Genomic DNA, 19,028 nt, shown 5'->3' with positions numbered 1-19,028 from the left:
GCTTGATGAACCTGAACTCCTTCTATGACAAGATGACCCACCTAGCGGATGAGGGAAAGGCTGTGGATATGTCTCCCTGGACCTTAGTAAAGCCCTTGACACCATCTCCCACAGCATCCTCCTGGAGAAACTGGGTGCCCATGGCTTGGGCAGGTGTACTCTGTGCTGGGTTAAAAGCTGGCTGGCTGGCCGAGCCCAGCTGGTGGTGAATGGAGTCACATCCAGCCGGGGACTGGTCACAAGTGGTGTTCCCCAGGGCTCAGTGCTGGGGCCAGTGCTGTTTAGTATCTTTATCGATGATCCGGACAAGGGGATCGAGTGCCCCCTCAGTAAGTTTGCAGGTGACACCAAGTTGTGGGGGAGCGTTGACCTGCTGGAGGGCAGGCAGGCTCTGCAGAGGGATCTGGACAGGCTGGATCGATGGGCCGAGGCCAGTTGTATGAGGTTCAACAAGGAGCAGGGCCGGGTCCTGCCCTTGGGTCACAACAACCCCGTGCAATTCTACAGGCCTGGGGAAGATTGGCTGGAAAGCTGCCTGGCAGAAAAGGACCTGGGGGTGTTGGTTGATGGCTGGCTGAGTATGAGCCAGCAGCATGCCCAGGTGGCCAAGAAAGCCAATAGAATCTTGGCTTATATCTGAAACAGTGTGGCCAGCAGGGTTCCCTAGTGATTGTCTCCTTGTCCTTTGCACTGGTAAGACCACACCTCAAATACTGGGATCTATTTTGGGCCACTCGCTTCAAGATGGATGTAGAGGCGCTGGAGGCATGTCCAGGGAAGGGCAACAAAGCTGGTGAAGGATCTAGAACATGAGTCTTAGGAGGAACAGCTGAGGGAACTGGGGTTGCTTAGCCTGGAGAAGAGGAGGTGCAGGAGGGACCTTACTGCTCTCTACAACTCCCTGAAAGTAGGTTGTAGGCAGGTGGGTGTTGGTCTCTTCTCCCAAGTTAGAAGCAACAGAACAAGAGGAAATGGCCTCAAGTTGTGCCAGGGGAGATTTAGGTTGGATATTAAGAAAACTTTTTCACTGAAGTGGTGGTGAAGCATTGGAACAGGCTGCCCTGGGAAGTGGTTGAGTCACCATCTCTAGAGGTATTTAAAAGATGTGTAGATGTGGTACTTAGGGTCGTGGTGTAGTGATGGACTTGGCAGTGCTAGGTTAATGGTTGGACTCGATGGTCTTAAAGGTCTTCTCCAGCCTGAATGATTCTATGAGTGTCTTCTATACAGTATTAATACTACCTGATTTACACAATACAGAGATTTTTATTTGTGAGAGTATTTTATATATTGCATCTCTCATACAAATACAAAGGAGTGGTGTGCTCCGTAAGTACGAGAAAAAACTTACATCTATTTCTAACTCTTCAGAAAAAATATGATTTATACCAAATGAGCATGGTTTGCGAAAAATCAATCCCTGAACCCAAAGATGACTTGATAAAAGGAAAGCTGACTTATAATTTACACACTATATGATGCTGTTGGCAGCATTTTTCTGATTATCTGTCTTTTTTTTTTCTCCTCATGTTCTCTGCATCCAGACCTGAAAGATAAACCTTTAGAAAACCTCCAGTGGAGCACAGAACCAGGAGCTGACCTTTCACAGTACAAAATGGATATTACTCTGATTGATACAAAGGTAAACTTGTATAACAAGTCTGCATGTTCTATGATACTGAAAAAAGCCTACAAAAGTAGTACCATGAACTTTATTCTGGGCAGACAAAACGCACTTTCTAACAAAAATCTACATTCAGCTCATTTGATATTTGTTTGCATTCATGAAATGCTTGTTTATGCATAGTACGTTACAGTTAACCCTAAAACATCTCCAAAGTCTAGTTGTTTGATAAGCTCAGTCAGGTGGCTACTCAATATGAAACTGATGTGTTTGGAGGTTGTTTTGTGTTTCTTTTAAGCAAAAAATAGTGTTCTAAGTATGTTACGAAAATGTGCAGAAAATAACTATTATCTTTCTTTGATTTGGGTGCAGGTTGGTTATTAGGATCTGTGAGAATTTTCCTGAAGTCTGTTCATTTTGTCTCACTTAAAGGCTATCTTAAAATCTTATTAATTTGACTGAGTTTTAATTTTTGTATGTTTCATTGTTACTTTTTATCTTTGTAGAATTTAACACGAAAGATTTGAAGGCATTTCTTGCCCGTCAAGTAGTGTAATCCACCAGATAAATGCTTCACATTTGAATTTCAAAACTTGTTACTCTTTTACCTAGACTTTGTCTTTATCATGCAGACATTACTGCAAAAAAAAAAAAAATCACAGAAAGTGTCCAAAAAGATGCCAGTAGCTGTTGTGAAAGTGTTTCAGCTACTCAGCAGTGGCACTGACTACACCAGTTAATTCTGAGTGCAATTGTTGTGTTTGCTTTTTTTATTTAGGGTGGTTCTCAGTCAAGAGTTGGAGAGGAAGTTGTTGATATGGATTATACATATGTTAGTGAAAGTGTGCTATTAAAAAAGAAGAATCAAGAGCAAAACCAGGAAAGCAGTCCTAGTAAGGCTTTTATTCTTTTCCTTTTGGTTTGCTTTTTCCTCCTAAAAAAAAAAAAAAAAAAAAAAGGGCATTTCTTTCCCTGTATGAATACATAGTAGAAATTGGTTTGCAGTAAAAAAGCACTGATCTATTTTTGTAGATTACAAAGATCAGTCTGTTTCCTAGTAGAATCAGTGGTTGTTGTTGCGGTTTTTTTACCTTAGATTAAGAAAACAATAGGATTTGTGCTGAGGTGGAGCCAGTAGCTATGCTTTTACAGTGGTTGGAGTTAAATATTTAACCATATAATAGTTCTGATCTCACCTACAACAATCACTCTTACAACAAACAGCTTTGAAAGTTTGCTGTGTAATCATATAAGACTTTCTATGGGAAGACTTAATTTCATTTCTAATGACATATAAATAGAACTAGTATATTTAATATAAATCCAGATATGTTTATATCACATTTAATGTATGGTATGCGGTGAATTATGGCTGCAGGGCAGTGACTTTTAATGGTGTGTTTTGTTTTTCTAAGCTGTTGTAACTTGATCACATTTCTGTAGTTTATCTCTTACCCACAGAAAGTACTTCCTTCTGCTTGGATAGCTCCCTAATTACAAGAACAAAAATTTAATGTATCCATTATTAAGGTTAAAGGTACATCAGAGTGATTCAGCAATTAATCAAATTTTAGAAATGGGATCCAGGTATCTTTATGAAAAATAAATTAGCATTAGCCACATTTGAAAGATTGACAGAGAAGTTGCAGAAAAAATAAATGCACAGCTGATGTTGAGTTAATCTGTACTGGAGCAGGAAGTAAACCTTAGTTCTTTTGTTATACTTTCAATCAGAATGTGCTTTCTTGACTTAAATGTTTGAGAGACCGATTTGGATGTTCATTATGCTTTTTGTAATAGGAGGAGGAAAAACAATTAATGATACCTTAACAGACTTGTTTGATCGGACAAGCCTTGAAGAATATGAATCCTGCCTACTAGAAGATGGTCCTTCTGCTTGTGATGAAAAAGAAACTCTTCATGATGAAGAGCAGGATAAGGGAGTAACAGCAGCAAACAAGAAACTAAAGAGTAGGATATTTTTTTTTTGCCTTTATTAGCCTGGTTAAACTACAAAAGTTGATTTTTAAATCAGCTCTGTTCTCTAGGAACAAATATGCCAAATAAACCATCAGTTCATTTTTCATAAATTCATGGGAAAACTTTCATTGCAAGGACATAACATAAACAAATATGAAAATTATTTTGATAGCTTATATTGATATTAGATGGGATATGTAACGGAAGTTAGCATAGGAGCTGTACAGCAGAGTGATGCTCACAGGAAACACCAGTATTTGGTTGCAGATTACTTGTGTCCTTTCTTCTCCTTATCCGAGGTTCTGTCAAAGATTTTTGCAGTATTTTGAGCAAACTTTCCTTTGCTATTTTGCTTATCTTTTTCACTTGTCTTGCTGCTGTTTTCTTTGTACGCCAGAAATGCTTTTTGATCACTGGTTCAATCAGTTCTGTAGTATTTTTAGTATCTGTTTGAATCTGTTGTCTCAAGCTGAATGTACATGGCATTTTTGTGTTTCTTAATAGCTGGCTGATAATTTCACAGATGTTTCTCCAGGGAGTCTGTTAACCTTATATAACACGTAATTTTTTGTTTTGCATGTATATTTACAGAACATGAGGATAAACAAGATAAGGCCAAGCAGAAAGCTTTTGTGGAGCCTTATTTCAAAAGTGATGAAAGGTAATTTAGCTTGTTCTGTATAGGCATTTTTAAGGTTCTTTATATCCTCCCTATAGGGAACTTGTTCTTCCGTAAAATAAACATGTTTCTGCATAACATACGAGTGACTGAAAATGCACAGGTAAAAGTTCTACTGAATTAGATAAAATTATTAGACTAAAGCTGGGGCAGGAGGGAAAAAAAAAAACACATTGAGAATCACACTAGCTGAAGGGAAGAGATTGCCTCTTCTGATTTTTTTATAATTTATTGAATGCAGGATTTTATAATCCATGCTGTTTCTTACGAGCATGTAATCATGCATGAGTTTACAAGTAATCCATAGGCTTTTTGCTCATACAAATAAAAACCTTTCCTTCTCTAGTATTTTTGCCCCTTTTTCTAGGCAATAAATGAGTAATGTGTAACAACTGTACCTCTTAGTGCTTCCTCTGTCGTCTTTCAGTATAATCATCTCTGGTAGTCTGAATACCAAGCCCTTCAGTTAAATAGTTGTTAGCTTTTTTTTACTTCAGCATGTTTTATTTGTAGAGAAAAACATGTTTATTGTTTTGTGAGCAGATAAGTTGAAGAGAATCTGTTCTGTTCTTAAATGCCAACATACGTTCCTCTTGCAGAAATCAGTGCAAGCACAACAGTGTCTCAGACAAAATAAATATTCTACAGAAGATTTATATTTGGGTAATTTTAGTCTAGTAATTACTTCCACACTATGAAAAGCCATAATAATGAAACACACATATCGGGTTATGTAAAAGATCATACTACAGTTAAAAAATCATGGAACATGGAACAGGTTTAGTTACAAAACTAGTCCCATTCAGCTGTAAATGCAGTATGATTTGGGTTTGCAGGTATTTTCTGATATTTTTTTTTTCTTGACACTGTCCGTCATTTTGTTCTACATGTCTGGAAATCTCCAGTTTTTAGAAGAAATAAATTTACTATTATGTGAAAATATTTTTGTTTTTCAGAAAGAATACTGTGTTAGATTTTCCTCATATTGAGGTTATTCGAAAAAAAGAAGAAAGAAGAAAATTGGCTGGCCATACTTGTAAGGAATGTGAAATAGTAAGTAGTGCTTTAAAATTTGGTCAGTCTTTTATTCTCCTAACTCTGCTAGCATCTAAGTGCTAAGGTCCTTTGAAATTATGAATATGGTTGCATCATCATCAGTACCTACAGCAGCAGAAAAATAAGTGGTTACAAAAGTTGTTTTACTGATTTTGGGGGTTGTTAGTTTGTTTTTACTCTAGTAACTGCATATAACTTAGTCTTAAATTCTTTTGTGTATCTGTATGATAAAACCTTCTCACATCACAGTTCCAGTAAGATTTCTGCTAATAAAAAATACATTAGCTAGTCAAAGAATGACTACAAATTTCTAAGCTTTAGCTCAAAAGCTGTACTGACATTTACAGGTACTGGAATAAGTACATTTTTTAGGTCCTATTGTACCTCCATATATCTATATCTTGATTTGGGTTTTTTTCCGCCCTGTGTTTTCTGGGGTGTCTGTGTTTTCAGATAATTGCACTTGCATAGGTGCCAATGTGTATATATGTGCAAATACATGCAAAAATGTTTACAATAGCACATTAAAAAGTATGAAATTTTAGGTTTCATGTTACATCTTCTTTCCTCCCTTTCAAATTGTTAAAATGCTTTCAGATACTTGGTATAGAGATAAAATATTGAAGTAATTACATGGGTAATAAGGACATACTTCATTTGGTCATTAATTGACTTCCAGGCTGAAGTTAATTAGGTGATGATCTAATACATTATGACTTGCCAGAAGAGTGGATTAATGACTGAATAATGATGGATTCTCTGGAATCTTTTCACTTAATTTCCACACCTATATAGAACCAACGTTTTTCGTAGATTCTCGTGCCATTCACTTTATAGTCAAGTCACATTTATTTAGCTGAAGAAATTTATTGGAGTATATTTTTAACAAAACACATTCCTGAAAAATAGTTTTGGTAAAACTCATTAATAAAAAGAGTTTGAAGGAAAAAAAGATGTTGGAAAAAAACCACAAAACAAAACTAAAAATACCCAAACCTTTAGTCTCTTTCTTGGCCAGAGAACTGTGTGTTAAGTGTTTTAATTTCTTGTTTCTGTAAGCTACGGATCTTCTCCTCTTGGCAAATCCAGTTATTGTTACTTTCTGGCAAGTCAGAGTGGTAACTATGGTGTTTGGAACATTTACAGGCCTAATTTTACAATATTAGGTTTCTATGTTAAACTTCAGAAAACTTTTGGTTTGTTTTTTTGTTGGGTTTCTTTTTTTAAGTCTCTGCCATTCAAGATTAATGTCTTGGCGTGTGTGGAATGTTTGGCTGTGTCAATGCACCATAATAAAATTAGCTTTGAATTAAATGCCTGTGGAAGAAGGGAGTATTAGACAAAGTGTAAATGTTGCTTTAAAAAAGTCTTGGCTTACTTATTAGTCATATGGCTTTGAAAAGTCTTCAAATTCTGAGGAAATATTTAGGGAGTCGGTAGAAATCAGTAGATTGTTTCTGGCCATGTGCTGCAAGCAGTATGAGTGGGGAGAGTGACCTGTCATTCTGAGACGATGTTATCTTCTGCTGATACCAGTCCTTTAAGTCCTTATCTTAAAACTTTGTCGAGGCATCTCAGTCACTTCTCAGTGTAGAACGTTTGATAAAGAGGCCTTGTTTTGGTTTGTTACGAGTTTGCAATTTGATCAGAAAAATTGTATGCACAGTTATTGTAGCTTGTAAAAGTACCATTTGTTAGTGTGGTGATTAAATCTAGCTACACTTCAGATAAGCAGGAGAGTCAGATGATTTTATATACATTTAGATTACAGAAATTACTTTGTAAGTAACTTTGTGCTAAACCGAGAGGAACGTTTTAAGGGTTTGTTCTCTTTTTGAGACTGTACATTGTAGAGTTCTGTAATTAATTCTTTTACAGTGAAGACACTGCAGGATGAGACTTTGCTTATCTTTTCACATGGAAAAGCCTAACCTGAATTTTTTGTGTGGATTGAAAATGCTGTGGGTGAGATCAATCTAGAAAACAGCTGAGAGACTTTTTGCTGTTTAGCAGACATATGTAGCTTTCTCATTATGTGTCAATTCTAATAGATTTCTAAACAGGAAAAAAAATTACTGGTTTCTTTTGAATACATGCTTAGCTTGATTACTGATTAGTCTTTTTATTTTCTGTTCCTACAAAACTACTGTATTTTTCATTGTTTGATCCTCAAATATTCCCCATCAATCATAAACATTTTAATTAAAAAAAAAATGCAGAACACAGCAAACTTCTAGCAGGCTGATTTCTAAAATTCCAGGCTATTTACAGTACAAACATAAGGTGCACTGTTAATTATGCTTCAAAAAGACTCAGCTATTATTCTGTCTGGTTTACATAGATAATGTAGAATTCTTACAATTTTGTTGACTTAACTCCATGTCGTTTCTTAACTTTGATCAGTGAAAATTGATGTGTGCTAGATGATAATTACCTGTTATTCTTCTTTCATTAGTCTCTAAATCTTTAACTGAGTGACACAGACATTTTTCCAGCCAGGTGTCTGAAGTCCATCTGCATAAGTGACCCTACTCTGACTCAACCGCCAAGCTACTAATAGCCACTTAAGTTCTGGTCTTGGCATAGACTTTTTCCTGTTTAAGACAGTAGCAAATGTTTTCAAACAAAGTGTCTCCAAATTCAATGACTGAAGGGGGTTCTGCTATCACGAGCGTGGGAGTATCCTTATAGACAACACATTTTGAAGAACCTTTCACTAGGGACTCATAACCGTTCCTCAATATTATCTATGGATCTGGCAGTTTATTCTATCCTGCATACCAGGACTTCGCAGTAGACAGACCAGTAATACGAAGTTTTGGGTACAGCCTGCTAACATCCTGAATCTTGACCAGGAGGCCCACGTGTTACTAGATCATTCCTGTACTAATAAGGGCTTAAAGAGCAGAATTATGTTCTGGTGTCACACTTTGTAGAATGGCAAGAAATATGAAATTATATTGGGGGAGAAGAAAGTGTACCTCAGTTTCAGGCAGAGCTGCAGTTTCCACAGGCTATAGAATCACAAAATGAAATGAGTCTGCTCTTCCTATTTTGTGCAGTATTGTCACTGACTTTTTGAAAGCTGTAATTATTCTTTTTCTATACACTAATGAATAATTAATATCTCACAATTTTTTTGGAGGAGGATTTTTATGCCTATTTTAGACTTTCCCTGCCATCTAGTAGGAAAAAAGGAATTCACTAGTGTACTTTACGATTCCAAGTAGGTAGGTTTTCTGAAACACTACCAGTAGATGGGGACAGGAAGTAATCACTATTGACAGGTATATTCTGTTCCTTTTCTCATTACCTCAGTCTAGATCACTTTCCAGCTGATTGAATGAGGTTTTAAACTTGAGTTTGCCTTTTTGAAATATAACACTATCATTTCAGTAGAATTGTTTTACCACTTTTACGAGGGTCAGGTTTTTTGTGCAATCCAGACTGACTTGGCTTGCCACTTGAGGCAAACAGTGCATCTGCTTTCAAAAAATTTTGGCAGTCTATGGTACTGAAGTACAGATTGGTACTTAGAATCACAAACTAAACCAGTAGAAAACTGCATTAAAAATCCCTGTCTTTCTACAGCGCTACTCATGGCAACACCCAGCAAGAAAGTTTGGAGAATATATATACTATTCTTGTTGCAGCTCCCAGTAGAGCTGACAGGGATGAAAGAGTAGCTAGCTGATTTACTATATACTTTAGAGAATGCCCAGCTGGCAGATAGTTTCTAGAGTCCCAGTGTCAAGTCAGCTAATTAAACTAGCTCTTTATTTACTCCTAATTTGAGGGTGATTAAATAGGAAGTATTTTGACTTACGTTTGCTGTTATTACTGTAAAATACACTGGAAATAATTCTGTGGCATGGATTTTGCAGTGCATTTATCTACTTTCCTACTTTATTTGTAAATGCAAGCTGAAACTTAGTTTTTAGAAAATTCCCATCTATCTCAACACCTGCGCTACTTAGCTTTGCAAAATCAGTCACTAAAACTGTTGACATAAGTAATTGTACACATGCCTAAACCTTGTACCTATGGTATGTTAAAAGGTATAAAGCTAGCAAATTTGCCACCATAGATTATACTTATCTGTAAATTCAGTAAGCTTTTAGGATAACGGCCAGGTGTTTGTCATTTGGATAACAAATTTCTGCTCTTGGCTGTCCTCACCATTATTTTTAGATAACTGCGTTAATAAACAGTGATTGACGATGTCATTGTGCAAAGCAGTTGCTCTGTATGTATGAATTTGTTAACTTGGATCTTTTTTCCTAACATTCAGTATTATGCAGACATTCCAGAAGAAGAGAGAGAAAAGAAACTAGCTTCCTGTTCAAGACACAGATTTCGCTACATTCCTCCAAATACACCTGAAAATTTCTGGGAGGTTGGATTTCCTTCCACCCAAACTTGTGTGGAAAGAGGTTTGTGCAAAAAAGGCTTATGAAGGACTTTTTAAAGCTGACTTCCCCCCACCCCAAAATGGTTCCCTGAAGTTATCTCTAGTTCATAAAGCAGCCTTTCTCAACCTGTCTTGTTGAGGTCTGTTTACTTATTGACAGCCATTATTCTGAATAAATATGGTCTTTTTTTAGCAGCTGCTGTACTACTAGAAGGGAATATAAGGAAACTTTCTTAGAGCCTAGATAGAGAGGGCAGAAATAATTGGGATTTTCATAGAACTTAATTAAAACCCTACATGTCTTTGAACCAAAGCAAGAATTGAGTCAACAATTTGAGTCAAAGGCTGAGGGATTGTACTTACTGAGGCAGCACTGTTGATGTCTTTGTATCTTTAGAGCTCCATAGTACCACATGATAATGGAAATGTTGAATGTAGGGTGTGATTAAATAGCTTTTAATACATATACCCTGCGTGTTAGTGACACGCAAAAGCTGTTGGGCTTTTTTTTCCACTCTGCTTCACAGAAGATTGTTCTTTCTTTCCTAAATAAGTCTAGTAAATTCTAGAGCTTGGTATAAAAATGAGTTTTTACTAATGGTGTTAAAACGTGGTGAGTTTGTAGTGTACTGTATGTAGATTTCTTCAGAAGTGATGAAACTCTGAGGTAAGAAGCCCTGTGTGAACTCTGAGTTATATCTTTATTTGTTCATGCTATTAGCTGTGAAGCATTAATCTTCACTTATTTTTATCTGTTCTAATAACAGTTTCAGGTCAGGCATAGGAAATGTCAGAGATGTGTGTGTCGTCTTGTGTGATAGTGTTGCAGTATCATCCTTAATCTTTCAGAATGGGGAGCCTTGATTTTTAGGGACTTAGCAATTTTCTTAGTGCAAATCATAGGGCTTAAGATATATTGAGTCGTGTTCATTTAAATTTTAAACTGTATTTCCAGGAAATATGTGTATTCCAAACACTGTTCAGAACTTTAAGCCTCACCTGCATTGTGGGGGCAAATGTCAAATTTGCTCTTGAAGCCCTAGTCAAGTTCTCCCTTCTTAAATATCCACAGCAAAGGGTTAGGCTAGTCACAGAATTTGCAGGCCATTAAGCTTCCTTGGGCTTGGTTAGGCTTCAGGAAAATGGTTCTTTGTTTTCCCATTAATATGTCTCTGGTATCACATAAGGAAAAGTAAATCCCTCAGTCCAGCTAGCCAGCACCTCAGGAGCACTGCTGAATTGCCACTTCCTTTGTGAAGTCTTTTTCCTCTCTTGTGTATCCAGTTAAACAGGGCATTTGGCTGAGGCTAATACATTCTTACTTTAAGTAATGAGAGTTCTCACCACTCTAGAACCACCTTTGGTTCTCCCTCATTATCTTTCAAGATGAACAAATCATAGTCCTTCCTCTTCCAACCTGGTTGCCTTTTACATGTTTCAGCCAATGAGAAAGCTGGTTTAAGCTAGGTACGTCCACTTACAACTTCAGAGGATTGAGATATCCTGTTAGGGAGATTGTTACTACACGTTTAGAATCTACTTGCAACCTTGTTAAAAATAGCATCTTGGCTATCTCCTTGTTTTGCTAGAGTGAGAGCTGTTCAGTTGTTAATGGTCCTCAACAGCATGTCAGAGGCAGGCTTGATCAGCTCTTTTTTGGTAAAAATCCATATTTACAAAAATGCAGCAGGAACACCAGAACGAGTTCCCGTGATGAACAATTACAGCTGTCACTCTGAAGTAGCAGGGTACAGAGGATGTGTTTTCTACTTCTTACGGGTATCTTGAACCAACTGTAGTTTGCTGGGTTTCTTAAAAAAACCTGAGTTGCGTAGACAGCATTTTCCAACTATGAAGTAGGAATCTGCTAATCTCACTTCAGCGGATGTTAGTGCTGATGAGCAGTAATGGTTTGACAAAAGCCAGGTGCTGTAACTGATTTGCATAAAATGCTTACTATCAGTGTTAGCTAAATTGAGCATGTTATGGAAATTTTCTATATACTTTTCTTAACAGAGTGCTTTCAAGGTGTGTTTGATCTATAGGTTCATGTTTGGCTTTTTCCAGATTGACAAGTCTTTAATAAACAAGAATGCCCTCCAGGCAGAGGGGTATACTGTGTAACCCACAAAGCACATGTGCCTGAAGTTTTCTCTGTATGACTAGGAAATACATTTTTAAAAGTAATGTTTATTAGTCAACTGAATTTGCAGTACCTACATACCTTGTTACTCTTACGTAAAATCTTCTGTAGAAAAGGCGATGAAAAATGCAATTTTGGTTTGAATAGCTGAACAATTGATAGTTTCCATTCTCTTCGATATTATCTGTCTCTGTTGCATTACTATGCAGTCATCTACTAGAAAGCAGCTGAGTGTTTTTATTCATGATAATGTACCCTGGGTTCTCTAATTTTTTGTCAAGTGAGAACCAGTTGCCATAAAAGGAAAGAAAATTCACAAGTTATTTTTTGAGGGTAAACAAAAAATAAAACTTTAAGTTATGCATGGTTTTATATTGTGTTTCTTAACTCAGATTTTTTTCTTATTCTTTTAAGGCTATATTAAAGAGGATCTGTCTTCCTGCCAACGTCCAAAAAGACGGCAGCCTTATGCCGTAATGTTTTCTCCGAAAGGCAAAGAGCAGAAGACATAGGATAGGGAAGTAAGGCACGCCAACTTGAAGAGTATCTTTCCTGTCCTCGGATATTTATAGTTAATATAAACTTGAAATAAAGAACTGTGTTTTTCCACAATGATAGATAAATAGTTTCATTAAATATGTAAATTTTATAAAATTAATTTGAAAAGCTGATGTACCAGGAAAGAAAACTATTTAATGTATGTTTGTTTCATATTGTGTTAATACATTTTGTATTAATTTTCACACCTGTCAGACAATGAGTTTCACCTTTTTTTTGTGTCTTTGAAGTCAACAGCTAAAATTCCAGCAAATCCTGTATAAACTTTTTGTCAGTGGGTTGAAGTCACTGAAATCGGTTGTTCTTGCAAGGTCTAAATGCCTGTCAATGGGAACACAAATACAGATTTTGTAGGGTGCTTTTATGTTGCACTGGATTTTTTTATATAGCCTTCCTCTTTTGGCAGTAATGATTATACCTACTTGTAATAAAGCTGTATTAAATATGAAACATATCTACTGTTAATAGTTTGGAGGTATGCAAACCATGTAGTTTGTGTCTTAAATTTTGGTGTTAAATGTATAGCACCATGTTTTCCTCAGTGTTTAAATTAGAACATCCGGTATTTTTTTTCTTAATTTGGATCTTAAGCATTGTTGTTTCTAAATTTGGATGGCAGCTATGCACAGAGTTGTCCTAGATGATGGCTGTTGCTGTCCACTAGATTATGAAGGATTCTCCATAGATATTTGAAACTAATATTTTGTAGCAGGGGGATATAGTATCATACTTGCGTTTGGGGAGTAAGAGCATACAGTATCATAGAGACAAGGTAATGCTTTTACATAGGTAAGCAGGCCAAAGATCACTATAAGATGCTTAGGAATAACGTAGCATTCTAGAATAGAATAAAACGTTCAAGCAGCTACAGTCAAGACTTAGGCTCAACCAGTGAGAATTCTCTTTAAAAAGAGATCATAAAGCAAGCAACTATTTAAATGCCTTAACCCAAAATAGAAGAATAGAAATTCATTAGAAGAATAGCCTTTCTATTCTTGTATTTTATATATTTGTGTGTGTATTTAAAAACTTGGTGTGTAGGACCATGTAATTCTAGGTGTAGTTGTATAGGAGTGGCAGTTGGCTCTGCAGGTGGAGAGGTTCTGGCATATGCCTAAAAAGAAAACTAAACAAAAAATTAATTTAACATTAAGGAACACAAAATTCTCTTAGGTTGAAATTACAGGCCTTGTGGAAAAATAGAAGATGGTGTATCACTAGGCGCTGTCCACATCCTACCTGCATAGTTGATTGATTTGGTTTCACAGGGATCCTAAGGCATAGCAAAGGCATGAAGCCAAATAACAGTGAAAACTTCAGTGTTTCCCATATATGCTAACGCATGCTGACAATAACTGTTTACACACTGTATAAGTTCATTTCTTGGAGCAGGTAGTCAAAGAATCCCTCCGAAGGTAAGTCTAGTTTCCTGAAGATAACTTCAAAGAAAATTGACAAGTGCTGCCAAGAAGGTGGAATTCTTGCACGTATCATGAAAATTGTTTTAAGAAAACTGTTACATGCTCTGAATAAATATTTATCTATTTAAAAAAAAGTTGTTGACAAAGTAAGGTAGGAGGGTGCTTTTAACTAGGGAGAACCTTTACAAAGTAGAAGTTATGTCCACAAAAAGAAAAGTACAGGCACATTGAAGCAAATTTTCATGTGATAATCTACAAAGTAGGCTATATGAAAAAGTTTCTTGAATTAGTTCTTAAAAACAGGATTTATAATTATCAGAAGGAGCAAATGTCACAGTAAGTTAGTAGAATCCAGTGGTAATAGGAGCATTCAAAGGTAAGATGATGAGAAAAGTTGGGATTTTTGCAGTGATGTTCACTATGGGAGTGCCTGGAGAACCTTCCCTTGCAGGGCGTGTGGGCAGAGCTGTTGCAAACTGAAGGGGCAGGAAAGGGCAATGAAATGAGTGTCAGGAAGCTACCGGGGCTGGAGCCTACTCCCATGGATTTGAAGAAGAAATTGCTGACCCCTTCACTGTGACATGGGACTTGTCACTTAAAGCAGCTTTGGTCAAGGAGCACAAAGTGACTAATCTGCCATCAGACTTCAAAAAAAAAAAAAAAAAAAAAAGATTCAAGGAGATCAGTGGAGCTGCAGCCTGATGAGTTTTACATAGTATTGGAAAAGTGGGCTAATCAACAAGAGTATAACCAACAAGATTTTCAGACCTATGGATAAATAGAGTGTGAAAAGACTTTTAAAGGAGAGTCACTCTGATGGTCTTTCAAGCTTTTTGAAAGTATGAAAGCATCATCATCTGACAGCCTGTAGTAGAACCAGCCTGTCAGGATATAAAAGGAGAGGTTCTTTCCTAGATGACACCTGTTTGAACCACGACAGTGGGAGGAAATTGCAGTGGAGCTCTGCTAGGACCTGTTTCATTCAGCCTATTCCAAGTGTTGAGAAAGGGTGGAGGGCAAAGCTGAAAGTTGGTTAAATTATTCACTGTGCAAGTAGAACGGCAATGTAGAAAAGAAGGGGGGAATTTGCAAAACAGGAGGTAAGATTCGACGCCTTCACACAAGGAGTGTAGTGTGATAGATGCCAATAAAGTCATGAAGTGTGGAAGCAGTAAATAGGAAGGGTTGCTCACTAAGGGGCAGGAGGTTTAATTACAAGCAGAAAGGAGCGGTTAGATTCTGTGAGGATATTGCTGCTCCACTAGAGGACAGTAGGGACCTGCTTTTGTGCTTAAAACAATAGAAGTACCAAGTTAGCCATTTTTTTTCAGTTGCCTGTGAATATTTTGATCTCTTGCCTAGCTGTTCTAGTGCCAGAAAATATATTTCACTATTGAGCTCAGACTTCATCTTGATAACCAAGAGATCAATTTTAAAAATCTAGAAACACAAATAGAGACAGAGTATGGTTTCCTTTCCAGAAAGTAAGAGAAGTTCCTATAGAAATACCGGAAGTCTGAGCAACCTTTTGTGTACCAAAAAAGGTAACTGAATTTTATGTTTTAGAAGTTCAGTTAAAGATTTTTATTTGCTGTAATTTCTAATTGCAATTTCTAATTATTGCTTACCTATATTTTTAGCAAACTCTTGAAAGAATATACTTTTTTGTTCAGAGGAAATGGAAGGAAAAAGGGAGCCAGTCAAACTCAGCAAGGAAATTCTGCTGAAAAAATAAATTAGAATGTTATGTTCATAATTAGCTTTGGCCGTCTTTGTCCTCTTTATGGCATGGCAGCACGTGACCACAGTCAGTGGCGCTGTCAGAGGAGTGGACTGTCAGCTTTGAGCTGGTTTTTTCCACATCTGTAAGCAGTGAAGAAGAAGGGGAATTCTGGATAAAAACTGTAAACTGAAGTCAGTTCATGTCTTTGGAGGAGATTGGGACAATTGACTAAAACCAATGTTTGAGCCAAGTATTCATGTATGTTTTTACATGAAACCAATGCTCACCAGGTGAGGGGCCGGGGGGAATTTCTTCAAGTGTATTCAGGTATGAGCATCCAAATGGGAATCTCTGAATAGCAGTGCCTGTTGGGTCATACCTCCACCATCTGGCACTCCTGCCAGGGCAGCCACAGCTGTCTTCTAGTCTTGTACTTGTCTCTGACAGTGTCTGAGGATTCAGCTGTGTCTACAGGCTGCCTCTTCTCATTCTGTGAAATAAGGGAAGACTTAGCATAATCGGTGCTAGGATTTGTGCATCTTTTTTAACAGATAACACAGATATATAGATAATGCATTAGCCATGACTGAGAGAACCTGAAGGCTTGAAGTTTGCGTAGTAACAGCTCCCAAAGAGACAGTAATATCTAAAACTTATCCATTTGACATCATCAAAACCAACTAACCAACTGTTAGGATGGGTGTGGTTTCTGAAAGTCAGATTTTCTTAACTCGGATCCAAGATAATGCTCAAGGGTTCCAGCAAAGCTTTTTCTGGACTACCGGAGTACAGAGCATTGCCCCTGTTACTCCTAGTGATTCTTAGCGTCTATCCAAGTTTGCGATGCTCAGACACAGGCATAGGCCCAATGATCATACAGCCTTCAAGTTGGTGGCTTAGTGTAATTCCCAAGGTTTTAAAGATGGCAAGTTGATGGCTTTAGCACATCCAGACTGCTATCTGTCCGGTCTGCAAACAGACCTCGGCCTGAGAAACAAGCCTTTGATCATAAAACTTGTCTTGAGCTGCTTGGAGCACAGAAGTCAGACAAATTGTTAAGATGTCCACAGGCCATCTGTGCTTTCAGCCCTGCCTGCAAGGCCAATTTGGTCATTGGTTGCTTTAATTAATTGTGCTTTTGAACTTTGCCTTTCTCACACAGAAAGAATGAATGGCTTGTCCCTAATGAAGCAGGAGGAAAACAATGTCTGTCCGCTGATTAATGGAAACTACTGTCAAAAAAAAAAATAATTCAAGAGAACAAAATTATAGGTGGGGGAAGAGCAGAGGAAGAGGCAGAGGGAGGGGTTGATACATCATGGGGTGCCTGTGGACACTTACTTTTAGAAATAATCAACATTAAAATCAGCCTAGCCTTGCCAGCTCTGATCTTCAAAGAAAGGGCTTTGCTGCATTCAGATAAAACAGTTGTGGGGAATTTAGAACAACAAGCTGATGATACCTTTTGTGTGTGTTAGTGCAGAAAGACTGCTTGGTCTGAACAGATTCAGCCTTTGCTTTGTTCCTGCACAGAGTGAGCGTAAAGTTTCCAGGAGTGTCTCAGTGTACAGGTATGAACAGGTAGCTAGGGAGGGAGGGAGCGAGACAGTGCAGAAATAAGCTCAAATTGTGACTTAACAGAAGATGGATCAAGCTTGCTTCATGCCCACGTCGAACGGTTTCATTAGATAAAAACTGAAACATAAAGCGTTTTCCTCAGAATTCCTCTTGCTTCTTTTAGTCTGTGCTTTGTGTGCAGTCTTGGAGGACAATTGCTGTTCCTGTGTGTGAGCACGTGGAAAAATTTTGTGCTGTAGTTTGCCTTCCGTGAATTACTGTAGAGGTTACAAAGTAATGGATCAGCACAGGCTGGGTTGCTGTGTCTTAGAACAAGGGTGTGCTATAAAAATACACCATGCATTTTGACCATCAAATTTGAAATTATGAGTGCTGTACATACAGATAAATCTCTTCTCCCCTCGATGGTCATACTAATATGACATTTTTCCTGGGTTACAATTGTCTTCTGTCTCCTGCTTTTTAATCTTCTCCTTTTTAGAATACTTTTAGGATATACGTGTGGCTAGATATTAGGCATCCTGGGCACAGTGCTTGAGGTGCAAGCATCATCACAGCAGAGCCGTGTGGACACCCAGGTGGTTACTGCATCACCTTCACTGTGAAGAGCGGCACTGGGAGTCTCCAGTCAAGGACAGTGACATCTGTCTCCCACACTTGGCAGTGGTGGGAGGTGACCCTGTCCAGCAGGAACTTCAAGAAGAACATTTGAAGACTGCTTGTCCTTGGGTGGTTTTCGCCTGCATTCCAGCTGCAGCCACGAACAAAGCTAATCAGAGCCTCATGCATAGCCAAGGCTCCTTTTTGGCATCTTGTTAGGAAAATCAGTTGGAGCTCAAGGTCAACGTGGGAGAACAGTTTTTCATTGCAGACAGGAAAGCTGATTTAATCTAAAAGCATGTGTATTTCTTGGGAAGGCACTCCCCAAACTAGAATATGTTTCCGGATCAGAACAGTAGCATTTGGTACATGCCTTTCACACCGGTAAGTGGCTGTGCTTGGAACTAACCAACGCACAAGCAAAGTTGTAAATACAATCTGGTGACAGACATGGGAGATTCAGACAAGAAAAGTGAGGAAAATATCCCCAGAAATAATGGTAGGAAGAGTCCCATGTCTACCTCTATTCCAGCCATTTCTTCTCTGAAGATACCACTACCATGTGTTGATGACACATATTAATACATATTAACTACTGTACCAGAATAAATATAATATTAACCACAATTTGGAAATACAGAAGATCTCCCTTTTTTTTTCTTCTTATTTCCGAGTAATCGAGGTAGTGCTCCTTGATGTTCTTATCTAGGACTTTAAACTTCAGAGTAGAGATCAATTAGGTCTTTCATTTTTTTAATGTTTAATATGCACAACTTTAATAACTGTTTTGAATTAATTCATTTTCACTTACTTAAGACCTTACATCATGTTGTTTATACTCAGCCAACAGCTTCATGTGAAGGCTTTAAAAAAACTCGCAGTAGTAGAAAAGGCAAGACCTTTATATGCCTGTGCTCCAAAGACTGTAGGAATAGACAGGATGCTACGTTGTGGATCAGACACATGGGAAACAAGAAGCAGGGGAGACAGTATTCAGATACAGTCATCAGCTCAAATCCACATGCTGATGAAAGCCACCCAGTTCCCTCACAGGCAAAATTACCAAGTGGATGAGTCTTTTCAGAACAGTTTTGAATAAAGTGAGAATAAAATAAGGCTCGATAAGAAAGAAATAACGATTTGGGGCCTCTGGGAATCTGTTACATGTGCTTTATTCGTGCCCTTGGGTAAATCAGTTGTGGGAAAAGATAAAGAGATTAAATACAGCCTTTGAAATTACATTCCCAACGACTCA

At 37.7% G+C, this 19,028-nt stretch overlaps 1 protein-coding gene and 1 long non-coding RNA gene across 4 annotated transcripts in view; one reads left to right on the top strand and one right to left on the bottom strand.

Annotated features, from left to right (window-relative positions):
- RBBP8 (RB binding protein 8, endonuclease) overlaps positions 1 to 12,815 on the top strand; it is a 39,999-nt gene extending 27,184 nt beyond the window's left edge. For all 3 annotated transcript variants that reach the window (XM_055705379.1, XM_055705380.1, XM_005445083.4), the window contains 7 exons: positions 1,545 to 1,642; positions 2,403 to 2,517; positions 3,425 to 3,595; positions 4,196 to 4,265; positions 5,240 to 5,336; positions 9,631 to 9,772; positions 12,308 to 12,815. In XM_055705379.1, coding sequence (XP_055561354.1) covers positions 1,545 to 1,642; positions 2,403 to 2,517; positions 3,425 to 3,595; positions 4,196 to 4,265; positions 5,240 to 5,336; positions 9,631 to 9,772; positions 12,308 to 12,405 — 791 coding nt within the window. In that variant the 3' untranslated portion in view covers positions 12,406 to 12,815. The remainder of the gene's footprint in view (positions 1 to 1,544; positions 1,643 to 2,402; positions 2,518 to 3,424; positions 3,596 to 4,195; positions 4,266 to 5,239; positions 5,337 to 9,630; positions 9,773 to 12,307) is intronic.
- The window catches only part of LOC114017504 (uncharacterized), a 41,327-nt gene that overhangs the window by 11,824 nt on the left and 10,475 nt on the right, over positions 1 to 19,028 (bottom strand). The window contains exon 2 of the long non-coding RNA XR_003562596.2: positions 15,975 to 16,085. This is a non-coding gene — a long non-coding RNA (uncharacterized LOC114017504). The remainder of the gene's footprint in view (positions 1 to 15,974; positions 16,086 to 19,028) is intronic.

Source organism: Falco cherrug, chromosome 3 (genome assembly GCF_023634085.1).
Source record: "Falco cherrug isolate bFalChe1 chromosome 3, bFalChe1.pri, whole genome shotgun sequence".
Taxonomy (NCBI): domain Eukaryota; kingdom Metazoa; phylum Chordata; class Aves; order Falconiformes; family Falconidae; genus Falco; species Falco cherrug.
The sequence above is the reverse complement of the archived record's forward strand: the minus strand, read 5'-3'. Positions and strand labels throughout refer to the sequence as shown.